Source organism: Orcinus orca, chromosome 3 (genome assembly GCF_937001465.1).
Source record: "Orcinus orca chromosome 3, mOrcOrc1.1, whole genome shotgun sequence".
Taxonomy (NCBI): Eukaryota; Metazoa; Chordata; class Mammalia; order Artiodactyla; family Delphinidae; genus Orcinus; species Orcinus orca.
In genome coordinates this window covers 176,499,180-176,515,576 of record NC_064561.1, presented here as the reverse complement: position 1 = coordinate 176,515,576, position 16,397 = coordinate 176,499,180, and the positions used below count along the sequence as shown (strand labels likewise).

At 38.3% G+C, this 16,397-nt stretch overlaps 1 protein-coding gene across 4 annotated transcripts in view; it reads left to right on the top strand.

The window, feature by feature from the left end:
* MARCHF6 (membrane associated ring-CH-type finger 6) overlaps nucleotides 1-16,397 on the top strand; it is a 76,072-nt gene that overhangs the window by 38,794 nt on the left and 20,881 nt on the right. For 2 of the 4 annotated variants that reach the window (XM_033436589.2, XM_033436588.2), the window contains exons 11-20: nucleotides 4,048-4,106; nucleotides 4,447-4,470; nucleotides 5,393-5,473; nucleotides 5,922-5,990; nucleotides 6,069-6,143; nucleotides 7,493-7,627; nucleotides 9,605-9,724; nucleotides 10,481-10,581; nucleotides 13,019-13,156; nucleotides 14,481-14,685. In XM_033436589.2, coding sequence (XP_033292480.1) covers nucleotides 4,048-4,106; nucleotides 4,447-4,470; nucleotides 5,393-5,473; nucleotides 5,922-5,990; nucleotides 6,069-6,143; nucleotides 7,493-7,627; nucleotides 9,605-9,724; nucleotides 10,481-10,581; nucleotides 13,019-13,156; nucleotides 14,481-14,685 — 1,007 coding nt within the window. The remainder of the gene's footprint in view (nucleotides 1-4,047; nucleotides 4,107-4,446; nucleotides 4,471-5,392; nucleotides 5,474-5,921; nucleotides 5,991-6,068; nucleotides 6,144-7,492; nucleotides 7,628-9,604; nucleotides 9,725-10,480; nucleotides 10,582-13,018; nucleotides 13,157-14,480; nucleotides 14,686-16,397) is intronic. The other 2 variants (XM_033436590.2, XM_012534720.3) reach the window with 1 other exon arrangement.

The window sequence follows — 16,397 nt, the reverse complement described above, 5'->3', positions numbered from 1 at the left end:
GGAAAGTGTAATTCCCCTCAGAACCAGATTCCAGCAAAGTTTACTTCCAAACACTTTAACAACTGTAGCTATGTGGATTCTGTGACAACACTAAGAGTCCCTCCCATTGGGAGTCATGAGAGTAAGGAAGGCAGGGTTGAGATGTAGCTGACAGGTTTTTCTGCTTTGGGGAAAGGTAAGGGAAACAGTTGAGTAAACCAAGGTTTTAGAATTCAGTTCCTCAAGGTGGAGTCTGATAGAATTGGGTTATTGTTAGACTGTACTATTGGTGTCTCATAGAGAGACCTCAGGCTGCAGATCTCTGTATAGGGAATATCTTTGAGAAATTCCTTCCTTAGTGCATATGAATTACTCCTAAGAAGGAGGAATATTTTCCAAGTTTCTTCCACCAAATTCCAAGTTATTTGCTCTGTGTTAGGGACTAGAAAGCAGTGTTTTCATCAGGAAACAGTTGTCTTCAATAGGAAGCCATATGGTCAAAGAAGAGACTGAATAAATAGATCAAGGATGAGACAGAAAAATTGTTTTCTGAATATTATCTATAAAAGAGCAAAAGAAATTTATCTGTATTTTGTTGAAACACAGTATCTTTTAAAAGTTCCATTCATTCTTAATTTTTAGTAGATATTTAAGATGGTGCAAATTAACAGGAAGCCCATTCTTTGTTGTTTTCCCTTGCGTATGGGGGTGAAAATGTGTCTGCAGATTATTCTGCATTTGTTTCTCATTATGTAAAATAATTGATATATAGAGTGTGAAACTCTTGATTTTGACCAAATTTTCTTTGAGAGGAAAAAATGATCTATATAGACTTTAGTCTTTGTTCTTGTAAGAAAAGCTTAGTGCTAAATTAATGTTTAAAGGAATAAGTCACCTTTAAAGCATGAATTATAGAAATAAGAACTCTTGTTTATATAAAGCAAATCTCAACTAAGTAAATTTTTCTAATCCAACTTCCTAAACTTATACTATGAAAAAAATTTTTTTTGTCTTAGTATGCACATTATACTTAGGATCTTTTGAAATGAAACAAGAAGTTTTCCTCTTTTTAGGAAAACTTCCTCTTTTTTTCAGGAATATGCTTTTCCTTTTAGAGGAACATAGTCATTGGGATTAAGCAACACTCATGTTTCTTTCCTACTTGGGTTGCTTTACTGCAGTTTCCACTGGCATTCTTGGACCTTTGTGGTCATGTATTATACTTTGCAGAAATAAAACCTTACAGTGCTGCTGTCTCAGTAGAAGGGAACAATCCTAAGAAACTGATCTTAATTTCAGGGTACCTATCTAGTAGTTTCTGTGTAATGGGATAGAAATTGATTGTTAAAATTGGTGCTTTAAGTTAATATTTATATATATATAAATAGAGTTGAAATTTGAAAGTTTGCCTTTCCCAAGGGCCTGCTTGAGTCGTCCTCAGAGTTGGGTGTGAGAATAAAATAGGAAAAATTCTGCATATAGTTATTTCGCACGCTTTAAAATTTGCCTGTGCTTCATAATACACATAATATATTAATAAAATAGTATATGTGTATAGTTTATAAAGAAATTCAAGTGTATTGGGAATACCTGTTAAAAAAATTTTCTACTTATGAATACTTGGTCAAAAAGGTTTGGCAGCCAGATCCCTGTAGATTCACTCTGACTTTTGTCTTTATGATTGAGTCTCCCTCTCCCCTTTCCTAATAATCTATACTGTTCCGTTATTTTTGCCATAAAAAAGGTAATTAAATTTTATTAACTGAGAATGAATTACAGTTATATTAACATGGAAAGAAAGACTTGAGGAAAAGAGACTATCAAAATTCTTAATATGAACATTTTAAGGCTATTTTCTTTTTCTTTTAAACATCTTTATTGGAATATAATTGGTTTACATTGTTGTGTTAGTTTCTGCTTTATAACAAAGTGAATCAGCTATACATATACATATATCCCCATATCTCCTCCCTCTTGCATCTCCCTCCCACCCTCCCTATCCCACCCCTCTAGGTGGACACAAAGCACCGAGCTGATCTCCCTATGCTATGTGGCTGCTTCCCACTAGCTATTTTACATATGGTAGTGTATATATGTCCATGCCACTCTCTCACTTCGTCCCAGCTTACCCTTCCCCCTCCCCGGTTCCTCAGTCTATTCTCTACATCTGCGTCTTTATTCCTGTCTTAAGGCTATTTTCTTATTTAACCAGAATATCATGACACTTTACAAAATTACCAGAATTTAATATTACCTAATAATAGATCATATTAAAAATTCTAGATTGTCTCCTTAAATATCATTTTATAGTTGCTTTGTTTGAATGAGAATTCAAATAAGGTCTACCTGTTACCTTTTTTTTTCAGTCTTGGAAAAAAAAATTCATTAAATTGCACTAAAGTTCATCTATTTTTAAAACAGAGCTGAGAATAGTCAAGGAGATTTTGAAAGAAGTATATTGAGGGAGGTTTACCTTACCCAGATATTGAAATTGTTTTAAACCTACAGTAATTAAAAAAAATTTTTTTTATTGTTTTACAATTTTTAAAGTTACTTTCCATTTATAGTTACTACAAAATATTGGCTGTATTCCCCTTGTTGTACAGTAGTACATCCTTGAGCCTATCTTACACCTGGTAGTTTATTGTTACTTTTGGTTGTTAAATCTTAAGTTTTTCTGATCTAGAATATTTTTTATTTGCTCCCCTCATCTACCCCTACCCTATTTTGCCATTGATTTGTTGATGACACTAGGTCAGCTGTCTTCTACGTGTCTCACTTTCTACTTTCTTCCAATGACGTCCTGTTGATTCTGTTATCTTGTTCCTTTGTCTCCATATTTCTTTTAAACTGGAAGTTAAATCTGAGGCCTGATTAGATTCAGATTCAGTACTTCTGGGACAGAATTTTCACTGGTCATGCTTTGCCTATTATTATGACATATCAGGAGGTACATGATGTCTGGTTATCCACCTTTGTCTGTGGTTCAGGTGATAGTATCTTGAAGCCTCTATTGTTAGGTTTCATTTTTCCCTTTAAACATCAGAAAGTAATCTGTGGGAGGTGGTATTTTAGTATTATGCAGATATCTAGTGTTCCATCAACATTTTACCGAATATGTTTATTATCCATTGATACTTGCCTGAATTAATTTATTTTTATTAGGCATTACAAAATGGTGATTTTCAAATTCTGTCATTTTAATGCATTTATTGGCTGGCTTTTCTGTAAAGAAGAGCTTGATCTTATCAGCTAGAACTATTTAGTTAACCTGAATTTGTTTGTTTGGAAGAAGCAGGACAGATGTGCAGTTTTTTTCCTTAAATTATTAGTTTTCAGGATAAGGAATTGATGTTCTAACAACTTTCCTTAGTGATAAAAGTGTTTTCTATTATGTTGCTTTTTTCCTTTTGTGGTTTTTGTTTTTGGCTTTCCCTTTTTTGAGTATTATGAACTCATGAATTTGTATGTATTCAGTGTGTTTTCATCAGTTTTTTGTTTGTTTGTTTTTTGGATGCTCATATCTTCTTCACTGTATGTATTCAGTGTGTTTTCATCAGTTTTGGGATTTTTTTGTGGTTTTTTTTTGGATGCTCATATCTTCTTCTCTTCCCACAGGCCTGTGAGACTGTTTTCACAATAGTTCTTGTGTCCTTTCACCATGAGTTTATTAGGAGCTTGGTAACTTTTTTGTTCTCCGGTTGTAGAGAATGTCACAGACAGTACTTTTTTTTTTTTTTTTTTTTAGTGGTACGTGGGCCTCTCACTGCTGCGGCCTCTCCCGTTGCGGAGCACAGGCTCCGGACGTGCAGGCTCAGCGGCCATGGCTCACGGGCCCAGCCGCTCCACGGCATGTGGGATCCTCCCGGACCGGGGCACGAACCCGCGTCCCCTGCATTGGCAGGCGGACTCCCAACCACTGCGCCACCAGGGAAGCCCAACAGTACATTTTTGGTTCTGAGATCTTGCATTTCTCCAAGAAGCCTTTGTTCCTTTTAGTGGGGTTGGTAGTAAGAGTGTTCGTTGTTTTGATTTTGAAGTTTTCATTGAGTTTTCCCCCCCTTTTAGCATTTTGCCCGTACCACATTGGCCACTTCTCCCTTGTTGGTTTGGGATTTGAAGAACATGTGAGTATGATACTTTTGCAAACTTAATTTTATTAATTACCCCAAATTTGATGTATGTTGACTAAGTAATAATATTGTAAAGAGTTACTTCATTTCTCAGTCTGCCTTATACAAAGGAATAGTTATCCAGCATCACCTCGTTCACCTCTTCTAAGCCAGAAGTGGCCTAAGACATAGTAGGACATGTTGCCAGCTGTGGAAGATGTTCTCTGAGCCCCACGATGCACTGTCTTCCTTCCCGTTGGGCAGGCCAGAGACATACTGTGGGAAAGTTTTCTTACAGGCTGATTTTTGACCTGCTCTGTTGGCCTATGTGCTCCTTTCTCTCCCTTTTCCCTAGTTGCCCCATAGTGAATTCAGAAAGGTAATGATATATTAATTTTTTAAAATGTTGATCTGTGTTGGAATGATGGACTGTGGTGTTTTCTAAAGAAATTTGCTTTAATTTTGACATTTTATTGCGGGTTTTCAGAATTAGATAAATATTTGGATGGACAACTACTACTATTTTGGGGGGTCCCCAGAAATATTTAGTCTTTTAAGAAAAGCTGACATAGCTGGAATATTCTGGTCAATTTGTATATGTGAATCCTGAGAGATCACATTCTGAAGTTTCTGAAATGGCAGAGACATGTTCTGATATTTAATAGAGATCTCCAAATTCTCACTAGTTAAATGCAAGAACTTGGAAAGTTCAGATAAATGCTTTGATAAATTTTGACTTTATAAACTATCATCACTTGCTACCTGAAATTCAGGAACCAAAAGGTGATGGTATCTTGGGCAGTATATGTCACTATCCAAATTCTTAACTCTTTGTAAGTTGATAATGAAACAGATTTGGCGAGCAAGGGAAACTGAAACATTGTGGTTAGGAGATAGGGTGGCTAAGATGTACCTTGGCCAGAGGACGGCTTGGACTCTGTGCTGCTCTTTTCAGTGCTCAGCCTTTAGCAGGTCCACTTCAGAATGGACTGAAGTGCAAATGGTTACAACTTTTTTCTTATTTTTGTAAAATTTAATTCACTCTACTCTTATTATTTTGTCTGTTTGAGTAAAGTGTTATTCTTTCATTTTACCTCATCTTTTCGTAATAAATAGCAGTCCGTGGGAGAATCTGGTTTGCAGAGGTGTCATCCAGAGGGGATTTTATAGTTGTTTTTTAGTTACAAATTCCTGAGATAGTTCACATTTAGTCTACTTGGATTGTTTAATAAACATTGTTAAACTGGGGTGTAGGCCATGTGGTGAAATTACATTTTGTTTATTTATTTTCTTATTTCTAGGTCCAAGCATCCCATTTTGAAGGCCTAATCACGACCATAGTTGGGTATATACTTCTAGCAATAACACTGATAATTTGTCATGTATCCTTTAATGAACCAGCTTAGTGTTCAGTAATGTTATTGTGCTTACCCAAGGGTTGTTCTTATTAATGACAAAACTATTTCTCTCTACTTGTCTTTTTAGTAGAAGTTGTAGGTATTTGTAGTGAGGATGAGAGCAGAAAAAATATGGAATAAATTCTGTCTGTCAAATAATATTAACTTACCTAAATAGTTACCTGTTTCACTGTATCCTTTTTTTAATTAAAAAAAATTTTATTGAAGTATAGTTGATTTACAATGTGTTCATTTCTGCTGTACAGCAGAGTGATTCAGTTATACATATGTATACATTCTTTTTTTAAATATTCTTTTCCATTATTGTTTATCATAGGATATTGAATATGTTTCTCTGTGCTATATACAGTAGGACCTTGTTTTTCTGTATCTTTCTTTAAATGTTCAGGTTTTCCTTGACTACATGCTGTAGGGCTTGGCAACTCTTGTTAAATTTCATAGGTCTCGTCGCTTGCTGGGAGTCTGCTATATTGTTGTGAAGGTAATTCCTGTTATAACTTAAGACTGGAAATGATTTCTCCCATTTGAGTGATGTTGATGACCTTTGTTTTTACTTAAGGTCTCTTTGCTAGTGGTGGTAGAAATTGGAGTGTTCCCTCTCATTTGTGGCTGGTGGCTGGATATTTGTTCCCTGGTGAGTTTATTATTCATTGTCATACAATCTGATAATTTAAAGGCTTTTTAAAAAGTGGTCTTTAGGGTGTGTTCCTTTAATGTAAAGTCAATATTTGATAATAGTTTGTTTTTTCGGAGAATGTATCATTGTAGAGTCTTAATGTTGCTAATTTTTCCTGAGTACCTGATTTTTGTGAGGCTCTGTGCACATTTCTGATGTTAGAGTATTTTGACTGGAACCTTCCTGATAACCAGTGGAGAGTTCTCTTCCTCGTTTAACTCTTTTGAGTTTTATGAAGATGCCAAGACGTTGTGTATAAAAAGAGTAATTCGAGGGAGGTCCTGGTGGTCTATTGGTTAGGACTGGGTGCTTTCACTGCTGTGGCCTGAGTTCAGTCCTTGGTTGGGGAACTCCCGCAGGCAGCACCATGCGGTGCAAAAAAAAAAAACCGAAAAAGAGTAATCTGAAAAGAAGACTGCCTTTGTAATAATTAATTCAACCTAACCATTTGTTTTAACTAAAGTGTTTAGTCTTGATTAAGATCTTTAATGACTGTCAGTGATCATCAGTTTTTTCTTTTCTTTTTTAATTAATTAATTTATTTTTGGCTGCATTGGGTCTTCATTGCTGCACGTGGGCTTTCTCTAGTTGCAGAGAGCAGTGCTACTCTTGGTTGTGGTTCGCGGGCTTATCATTGCGGTGGCTTCTCTTGTTGCGCAGCACAAGAGGGTGGGCTTCAGTAGTTGTGGCACGTGGGCTCAGTAGTTGCAGAGCGCAGTCTCCGTCCATAGTTGTGGCGCACGGGTTTAGTTACTGTGTGGGATGTGGGATGTGGGATCTTCCCGGACCAGGTATGTGGGATCTTCCCGGACCAGGGATCGAACCCATGTCCCCTGCATTGGCAGGCGGTTTCTTAACCACTGTGCCACCAGGGAAGTCCACTTTTTTACTTTTCAAAAAAATTTAAATGTAGAAAAGCTGCCTTTGGTTCTGAAATAACATTTTCTCCCATACCTTACTATTAAAACTTGTCATGAATTCATACCTGTAACCAAGAAAGGAAAGTATTATGTTAACCAAAAATGGTTCTTTCACAATAGCAATATTGGTAAAGTTCTTATTCACCAACTGGTTTATCAGTATTGCCTCTGTAAAATTTCTGAAGTGTCATATATGTCTTTGAAATGGTATCCAACCTATATCATTTGTATTTCTGTGATACGATGAAATGGCTTTAAGAGAACTGTAATTCTAGAAACATCAGAACCTACATGCATAGTGATTCATTCACTTCCTAGAATATGAAGATATTAATTCAGCAGATGTAAGCAGTACAGATCTCTCTCATGTGTACTGTTTTGATTTAGGAAATGTTTGATGCTACTCTGAAAGATCGAGAACTGAGCTTTCAGTCGGCTCCAGGTACTACCATGTTTCTGCATTGGCTGGTGGGAATGGTATATGTGTTCTACTTTGCCTCCTTCATTCTGTTACTGAGAGAGGTAAGTTCTACAGGGAAGTTCCAACACTGTACATTTACGTAAAGGACTTTTGCCTTAACCATAAGTCATGCCTTAAAGGCTATGATGGTTTCCTAGCTAAATCATTTTCTCTGTTATTTTATTCTAAGAGGGAACAGCTAATAGCCTAGTTTGGCTCAATTGCTTTAAACTGTTTTTTAGTAATTTGTCTCAAAAATTGACAAGTTTTATTATTTCTGTCTAATTAGTTTTGAGTTTGAAAGATGAATAGACTGAGGGATAAAAATTAAATTAAAACACTTGTTTTACTTGGTGTTTTAACCATCCTCAAATACATATTCTTGGAACTTTATGTGATGTGAGCCTGTCTTGGACTTCATCCAGGGACATTTAAGGCTGGAAATACACAAAGGGTATGGTTTTGCAGGATCAAATATGTAAAGTGGTCTTGAAGCAGACACCTAAAGTATAGAATTATAGTGAGGGTCCTTTATGATGCTGGTTCACTCACCAGATGGGTACTTTTACTAATCCTGTTTTCAGAATGCAGTCCTTACTGATTTGGGGGCAGTGAAAATAGGGTCAGTATTTGACTAGTATACATCTCATGCTTAGTCATCTGCTACAAAATGAAGTATAAAACTTGAGTAATTCTGATAAGTGTACTTTCCTCTGTGCATTCTTTCCCCAAATAGTACTGCATGCTCACTCTGTGCCAGACACTGTGATGTATGCTGGGGTAATAGTGAGAAACAGAGACACAGTCTCCACTCTCCTTGATTTTTGCGTCCTGGGAAGGGATACCGCCATGGAACAAGTTAGCTTACTCCATTGAGAGTGGTGATGGAGATATGCAGGGCCCAGAGGAGCAGGCTGACCACTAATCCAGTGTGAATGGAGCACAGAAGCACAAAGGCTTAATGCAGTTCTTGGTTACTTCGCTCTTTGAGAGATTTGAGGAGCTGGGGATGAGCCTGGGGGCCAAAATATTCTCCTGAATCATATAGTATAAGTTCAGTAAATTCTGTTTGCAAACAAAGCTTGTATCCTTGTTTTGATATTAGTGATTGAGACTACATTAATAATGTGTTTTTTAATTGTAATTATACCTGACCTTTAAATTGCGTTGTTCAGTGGTTAAGTATTTTATACTGAATTTTTTCATTTTATCAATGTGGTGCTTTTTTGTTGATACAGAATCCTAGTATTTTAGAGTTAGATTGAACCTTAAAGCTCACATATCATAACCCCTTTGTTTGGAAGGTGGAGAAATAGAATTTGGGCAGATGAGATGCTTTTTATACAGGGTAGCTCAGTGAGTGTGAGCCACCCAGAACTAATCCCCAGACCCATTCATTGCCCATCGCCCATAGCCTTTAGGGTTGATGCTTCCTACTGAGCAAGGGGGAAAGATGTAGATGGTAAAATGAAGATACTGAGAAACTGAAAGTTTTTTTAATTAATGTAACTCTTTTCGGGAAGTGTGAGACTGAAATCACATCTTCCGTTTAGGACACTTATAAATTGTAACCTAATCCTTTCCAGATTATACAATATAGTGATAATTTTTATAAAAATACTTATTTTTCGAGACTTCCCTGGCGGTCCAGTGGTTAAGACTCTGTGCCGCCACTGCAGGAGGCATAGGTTCTATCCCTGATGAGGGAACTAAGATCCCTCTTGCCACGTGGCGAGGCCAAAAAACCAAACAAACAAAACATATTTTTCATCTTGGAGATCTAGATTTCTTGACAAATTGTACTTAAATTTTTCCACTGAATGGTTAAAAGCATCAAAGGACATCAAACACAGGATAGTTTTAATAAAGATTCTGATTTAGGAACTTCTTTTCCCAGGAAAACTATATGAATTTTCTAGGGCCCATTTTATAAGATGCCAAAATAATTTTAAGAGCTTATTTCTCTATTAATGTTTTAGCTCATATGCAGAGCCTGAAGACATTGGTAAGTATTTATAGCATTTAAAATATATTTGCAGGTACTTCGACCTGGTGTCTTATGGTTTCTAAGGAATTTGAATGATCCAGATTTTAATCCAGTACAAGAAATGATTCACTTGCCTATTTATAGGCATCTCCGAAGATTTATTTTGTCAGTGGTAAGCATACTTTTTTTTGTTTTTGAAGTAAAATGGGCTACCGTTTAGATTTTTTTTTTTTTTTGGTCAGGAGGACTGGTAGAGTAGATTGAATTAAGTTTATCTAAGCCTGTGGAAGTTGGTTATCAAATAGCTGTTTTATTGGTTACTTTGATAAAAATAAAATGTAAGTAAAGAAAAATGCCTTTTGGTTCTTTAGTAGTATAATTGATTGCCAAATTATGGGTCTCTGAATTACATTTAATTTGCATTGAAGCAATGGAGACTTGTTAATAGCTTCTAAATTAAACTCTTAACAGAAGCAACTCAAAGTTTCTTCCCTGCCTGGAAGAAGAAATTACCTAGTTAAATCTAAGTTTTTCCAAGATAAAATTTTAAAAGCAATGATGTGTGTTCTTTGGAAACTTTTGTAGCCATTAGTATGGGTCATGTCTTATTGTTACAGGTGGTTTATTAAGATGCAGGCAATTTTGATCCTTCATTATGAGTTTCTAGCTCTCTTTTCACATACCATGCAGTGATTATCCTTTGTGGCTCCTGTTTGAGCCTTCGTGTCCTAGAGAGAGAGAGGAGCAGCTGTCCCAGGTATGCAGTCTCCACATAGAGTGAGCCAAGTATAGTGTGCTGAATGAGAACACTCAGTGGCCTGGGCGCGTATAGACTTGGATGGTGTGTTGGATGTGTACGTTCAGAAGTCTGCCTGTCTCTCACATTTACAGTGATTACAGTGGTCCCCTGCCCTTTTTCTTGCTGCAGATTGTCTTTGGCTCCATTGTACTCCTGATGCTTTGGCTACCTATACGGATAATTAAGAGTCTGCTGCCTAATTTTCTTCCGTACAATGTCATGCTCTATAGGTAAGTTGTTGAAATTCGGAAGCTTTACTAATTTAACTCTGGTAGGGATTTGATATTCAGAGTACCTTTATTTAAAACATTCATTTCTTACAGTTATTAGAAATCATCTGATAACTAAATTTTGCCATGTTCTAAATCACATAATTGTTAGTTTAGCAGTTACATGTTCCAAAGAAGGACTGACTTTTCTGCAAATGAAGTGTGCCTTTGATTAGCATTGAAGTGTTTAACATTCCTAATGAGAGATACCTAGTAGCATCATCTTTGTATGAAAAGCACATCATAAGTAATGTAGCCATAGATATACATTTAATTGTAGATTAAAATAGGCTGTATGGCTTATAAATGGAAAATCTTTTTTTGATTTAAAGACTTAAGTAACCTGGAAACCTAGTCTCCACCATTCCTCCTATAATCCCTTTTTCAGTGATTTGCCTCATCCCTTCCATCACCTAAATATGCCAGGCAAATTGGATTTCTTCCTCAAATTTACTTGTAATTAGTCTTTAAATCTTGTCAGTTCTAATTCTTTTTACAGTCTCTTGTCTAATTCAATGTGATTTACCACTTAATACCTTAGTTTAGGCCTTCCTGTTTTTTTCCCATTTATAATCCATCCTTAACACACCTGCCTCTTCCTCCATAACGTACACGATAATATCTGGGTCATTTAGAATGACATCCAAGGCTCGGCATCTCACACTGCATTTCGAGCATCTTGTCCAGCATTGTCTGACTTGAATTCTCCTCTCCAGCCACGCTCAGCCTCCATTGAGTCTCCCCATAAATGCCTAGCTGCTCCTGGTCTTTCCCTCTCTGTTTGGAATGACCTTCTTCCCCATGTTTGCCTGGCATGCTTCTGCTGTCTTTTCGTCAAAATCCAAATCGAGGTTTTATTCTGAGTTTTTCCCTACCTAGAGAAAGTCGGTTCTCCCTCCTTATGTATTTGGGTCGTCACAGTGAGAACCAGGAAGCACGGTTTCTGGCTTTATATATTGTTGGCATAGACCCATTTTTTGGTAGTTCTTTATACCTAGAATTTTAGCTAAGTTTGTGTAACAGTGTTTAGTCTGTTCTTCCACTCAGCAAAATTGAGGGCCCATTATATAACAGGTTCTTTTCTATGTACAAGGGATGTAACAGTGAACAAAACAGAATCAAGAAAAATCTGTGCCCTTGTGGAGCTTATATTTCACTTGGGGAGACAGCCAATAAAATAGATAAAATACATAATGTGTCAAAGGGTCGTAAGTGCTATGGGAAAATACGAAGCAAGGAAGTGACTAGTGAGGACCTGAGGAGGTGACAGGTGAGGAAGGCCCTGAAGGAGGAGGGGATGAGGGAGGGAGCCATGTGAACCCCTGAAGGCAGAGTGTCCTTGCAGGGGAGGTGGGCACATGCAGTGACCTGAGGTCTGTTTGAGGAGCAGCAGGGAGACCAGTTTGGCTGCAGTAAAAGGAGGAGAAAAGTAGTTGGCTGTGAGGTCAGAGAGGTCATGGAAAGCCAGGTCCTAGAGAGCCTTGTAAGCCATTGTAAGTAAGCATTTTGGCTTTAACTTGAGTGATTTGGGGGGTTCTTGGAAAGGTTGAGCTGAAGAGTGGTCTGACAGAGGTTTCACAGGAATCACTCTGGAGGCTGTGACAAGAGCCAGGGTTGGGATGGCCAGGGCCGGAGCAGGAGGGCAGCTAGGGGTAATGCCGTGATCCCCGTGGGAGGCGACGGTGGCTGAGAGGGAGGAAGTGGCAGTGGAGTCATGAGAAGTGGTTAGATTCAGGGTATCAGGGTACAGTCAGTAGGATTCTCTGGCTTGTTTGAATGTCGGGTGAAGAAAGGCAGTCAGGGATCTAAGTATCTGTCCTGAGCACCTGGAAGGATGGAGTTGCCATTTACTAGGATGAGGAAGATTGCGGAGGAGCAGGATTTAAGGGGAAGAGTGGGAATTTGATATTGAACATGATCAACTTAAGATGTCTCGTGTGTACTGTGAAACGTTGAGTTGGCACTTTGGATGTATAAGTTAGGAATTAGGGAAGATGTCTGAGCAGTATATAGAAATTTACAGAAAGGTGCTATTCGAAGCCCCAGGAGGTCGCATTCAGCGTGTCTTGGAAAGGTGTTCATGGAGAAAGTGTTCTGAGGAGCAGTGAGCGACCAGTTGTGTAATACGCTACTAAGCCGGCACATGAGGTGAGGACCAAGACCTGACCGCCACTTTAACAACACGAAGGTCATTGCAGCCCTTGTCGGGAGCAGTTTTTGGTTGAGGGATGTTCCTTGTTCTTCAAGGAAGAATGGATATGAGGTGATAAAGACAGTGAGTTCATTTGACTCTTCAAGAAGTTTTGCTGTCATTCCATTAAATGTCTAATATGATGTCTAACAGTTATAAGGGAAAATCGAATTCACATTGTAAAATATGGCTTTTCGTAACTCTCAGTGATGCTCCAGTGAGTGAACTGTCCCTTGAGCTGCTTCTGCTTCAAGTTGTCTTACCAGCGTTACTTGAACAGGGACACACGCGGCAGTGGCTGAAGGGACTGGTGCGAGCGTGGACTGTTACTGCTGGATACTTGCTGTAAGTACAGGCAGGTGACTCGTACGTGTGTCATTTGTGTCAGTTTAATAACCTTTCTGAAAAAGTATGCCCCACTCAGGAAAAGTTAGTTTTAAAATAAGAGACAATTTAGTGTTATCTGCAGGTGTATTGTTTAAAGCTTATTAAAGTTTTAAATTTTTCTTATTTTTCTAATCATTGTGTATCCTTTTATGGAGAAATGTGTACATGTTTTTACCCTCTCACAGAGGGTTGCTGCTGGCCCAGGTTCTTTCATTTCATTACACAGGGTAAAAATAAAATACTTTTCAGTGCATTAAAAACAAACCAAGTTACCCTTATTTTAGAAGTCCTAACCTGATAAGTGAGCTAGCTCTTCTCAGATTTGGTTTCTCAGTCATTTAGTCAGCAGGATGCATTTAAGTTTTTTCAAGCTTCATATATTATATACTTATTTAGAAGTTTAATCTCGGTAGTTTAAACATTTTTTCAGAAAATATGTGGCATCCTGTAGATACCTTAATGTGAAATATAGGCGTACTTTCTTTTATTGTGCTTCACAGATACTGTATTTTTTAGAAATTGAAGGTTTGTGGCAACCTTGCATTGTCAGATAATTGTTAGCATTTTTTAGCAATAAAGTATTTTTAAATTAAGGCATATACATTGTTTTTAAAGACATAATGCTACTGCACACTTAATAGATGACAGTATAGTATAAACATAACTTTTGTATGCATTCGGAAACCACAAAACTTGATTGCAATGCAATACTTGCTTTATTGCAGTGGTCTGCAACTAGACCCACAGTATCTCCAAGGGATGCCTATATGCATTTGGTTGTATTTGAACATTTATCCTTCTCTAACAGCTCAGTGCCCTACCGTGAGCCCTCTCCTTCCCCCCATCTCATTTGTGCCTTAACTGATTTGTGGCTTGATGTTTTAGTCAAGCTGCGTGTCACAGCAGACACAGTAGTCATCTACAGAGAAAAAAAGAAGTTGATAGTTTTTTCCCTAAAATTCTTCACATAGAGTATCTTGGGCATTGCACTTTTTTTTTTTTTTTTCAGTTACTGATTCTTCTCAGATACTGGCTGAAGAAAACATAAAATAGATTGAATGGGTATTTTGTAGGCTAATTAACTTTATGTTTGGGAAGGTCTAATTTAAAGCACGCAGCAACATTTAGAGCTGATTGAGATAATAGCAGTGCTGTGCATAGATTCTACTCATACATTTTCTCCCCTAAGTAATAATTATCAAGAAAGTAAGTCTCGCGTCTCGCGTCTTCTGTTTTATTCTGATCTGAGGTGAGCATTTTCACTGATGCAATTTTTACACAGGGATCTTCATTCCTATTTGTTGGGAGACCAGGAAGAAAATGAGAACAGTGCAAACCAACAAGCTAACAATAACCAGCACGCTCGAAATAACAACGCCCTCCCCGTGGTGGGGGAGGGCCTGCATGCAGCCCACCAAGCCATCCTCCAGCAGGGCGGGCCTGTTGGCTTCCAGCCTTACCGCCGGCCCCCGCATTTCCCACTCAGGGTAGGTGCTGCCCTGACTTAGCAGGGATCGAGCTTTCCAGCTTCTGTTGAGGAGTTTTTCTGCTGTTATCGGCGCTGTTAGTATATGGTCCTCTGTGTAGACGCATCTTGCAGTCTTCCTGACAAGAACCCACATTTCAGGCCTCTCATTCTGCAACACATAATATATGTAAATGTCGGATAAGCTGATGGAATTTTAGATGTAAGCCGTGGAGTTGGGAGTCCATGTGCTGTTGGTCCCTGCTGTTGGAAAGGAACAAGATAGAAGACCCTAGATCAAATAAGAAGTTGCCATTCCTGATTCATTTCACCTGTGTGTCAGGAACTGGAGGGGGTATTTTAGTGTTTTCCTCTCTTTAATCCTTGTAGTATTAATCCCAATGCTGCAAGGTATGAGTAGTAATCTCTTGTTTACATCTGATAAAACTGAAGACCAGATTAGTTAAGGAAGTACTTGGCTCAGCAAGACTTACCCCCAAACTCCACCAAAACTGTTCCTGTCAAGGGTCACTAGTGACCTTCATGGAGTTAGATTCAATGGCCAGGTGTTAGTCCTCACGTCACCTGCTATATTAGTAGCGTGTCATATGATTGCTCACTTCTTGCTCCGCAAAACACTTTTTTGAAATTTGTTCAGGAAGCTTCGTGGAGGAGGAGTTGATACCTTTAAGTCTTTAAAGTTTAGGGTCAGGCAGATTAAAAAATGGGAAGTGGGAAGGGCATTCCAGCCCTGTGTCAGGACAAGAGGCAGGTTAGCCATGGTAGGTATGGAACCTGCAGGGAGGTGAATGTGTGGAGTGGGGGGTGGGAGGTGCAGGCGAGTTGCAAGAGCTGGGGAGGGAGCTCTCAGAGATGGGGGTGGAGCTGTGAGACTTGAGGCTTTCGGATTGACAAAAGGTATTTTCTAAGCAGAAGGTACTTCTGGCCTAGATTAGAGAGAGAATCACTAAGGGATTTCTCTGGCGGCGAAAGCTGACCAAGGCTCCAGCCCCCTCTCGGAGTGTTATCATCGTCAGTGCTTTCCAGTTTCCTGCTGGAGCTCTGCCCTTTGGGCTTAGTCAGTCAGGTCGAGGCAAGCAGCACCCTGTCTTTCTGTCCAGGGTAGCCACTTCCCTCTTGTCTCAGTGTATTTCCTTTTTATCTGCACTTCTCAGTATAGAAGCCACCAGCTATAGCTACAACGGCTGTTTACTTTTAAACTTAATTAAAAATAAATACAGTTTGTAAATATGTGATGTGATGGATGTGTTAATTACCTTGATGGTGGGAATCCCTTCACGGTGTATACATATATCAAGTCACATTGAACACTTTAAATATATTACAGTTTTATTTGTCATTTATACCTCAATGAAACTGAAAAAAGAAAAGAAGGTACATTTCTTGTAGACAACACACACACTCAAAGTAAGTAGAATTTAAAATTCCTTTACTCATTCATGGTGACCCCATGTCAAGTGCTTAGTGGCCACTTGTGCCAGTGGTTCCTGTGTCGGGCAGTGCAGGAGTAGACATGTCCATTATCACAGAAAGTTCTAATTGGATAGCACTGTTAGGGAATAAGCTTTCCTTTCATGAGAAGTTGTTTTTGAGAATTTGATAAAAATAAGCAAATATTGTTAGTTTTAATTAATAGTGAGGGAAAATTTAAGCTGATTATGTTTTTTTGTTTGTTTGTTTTGGTTTTTTTTGCGGTACGCGGGCCTCTCACTG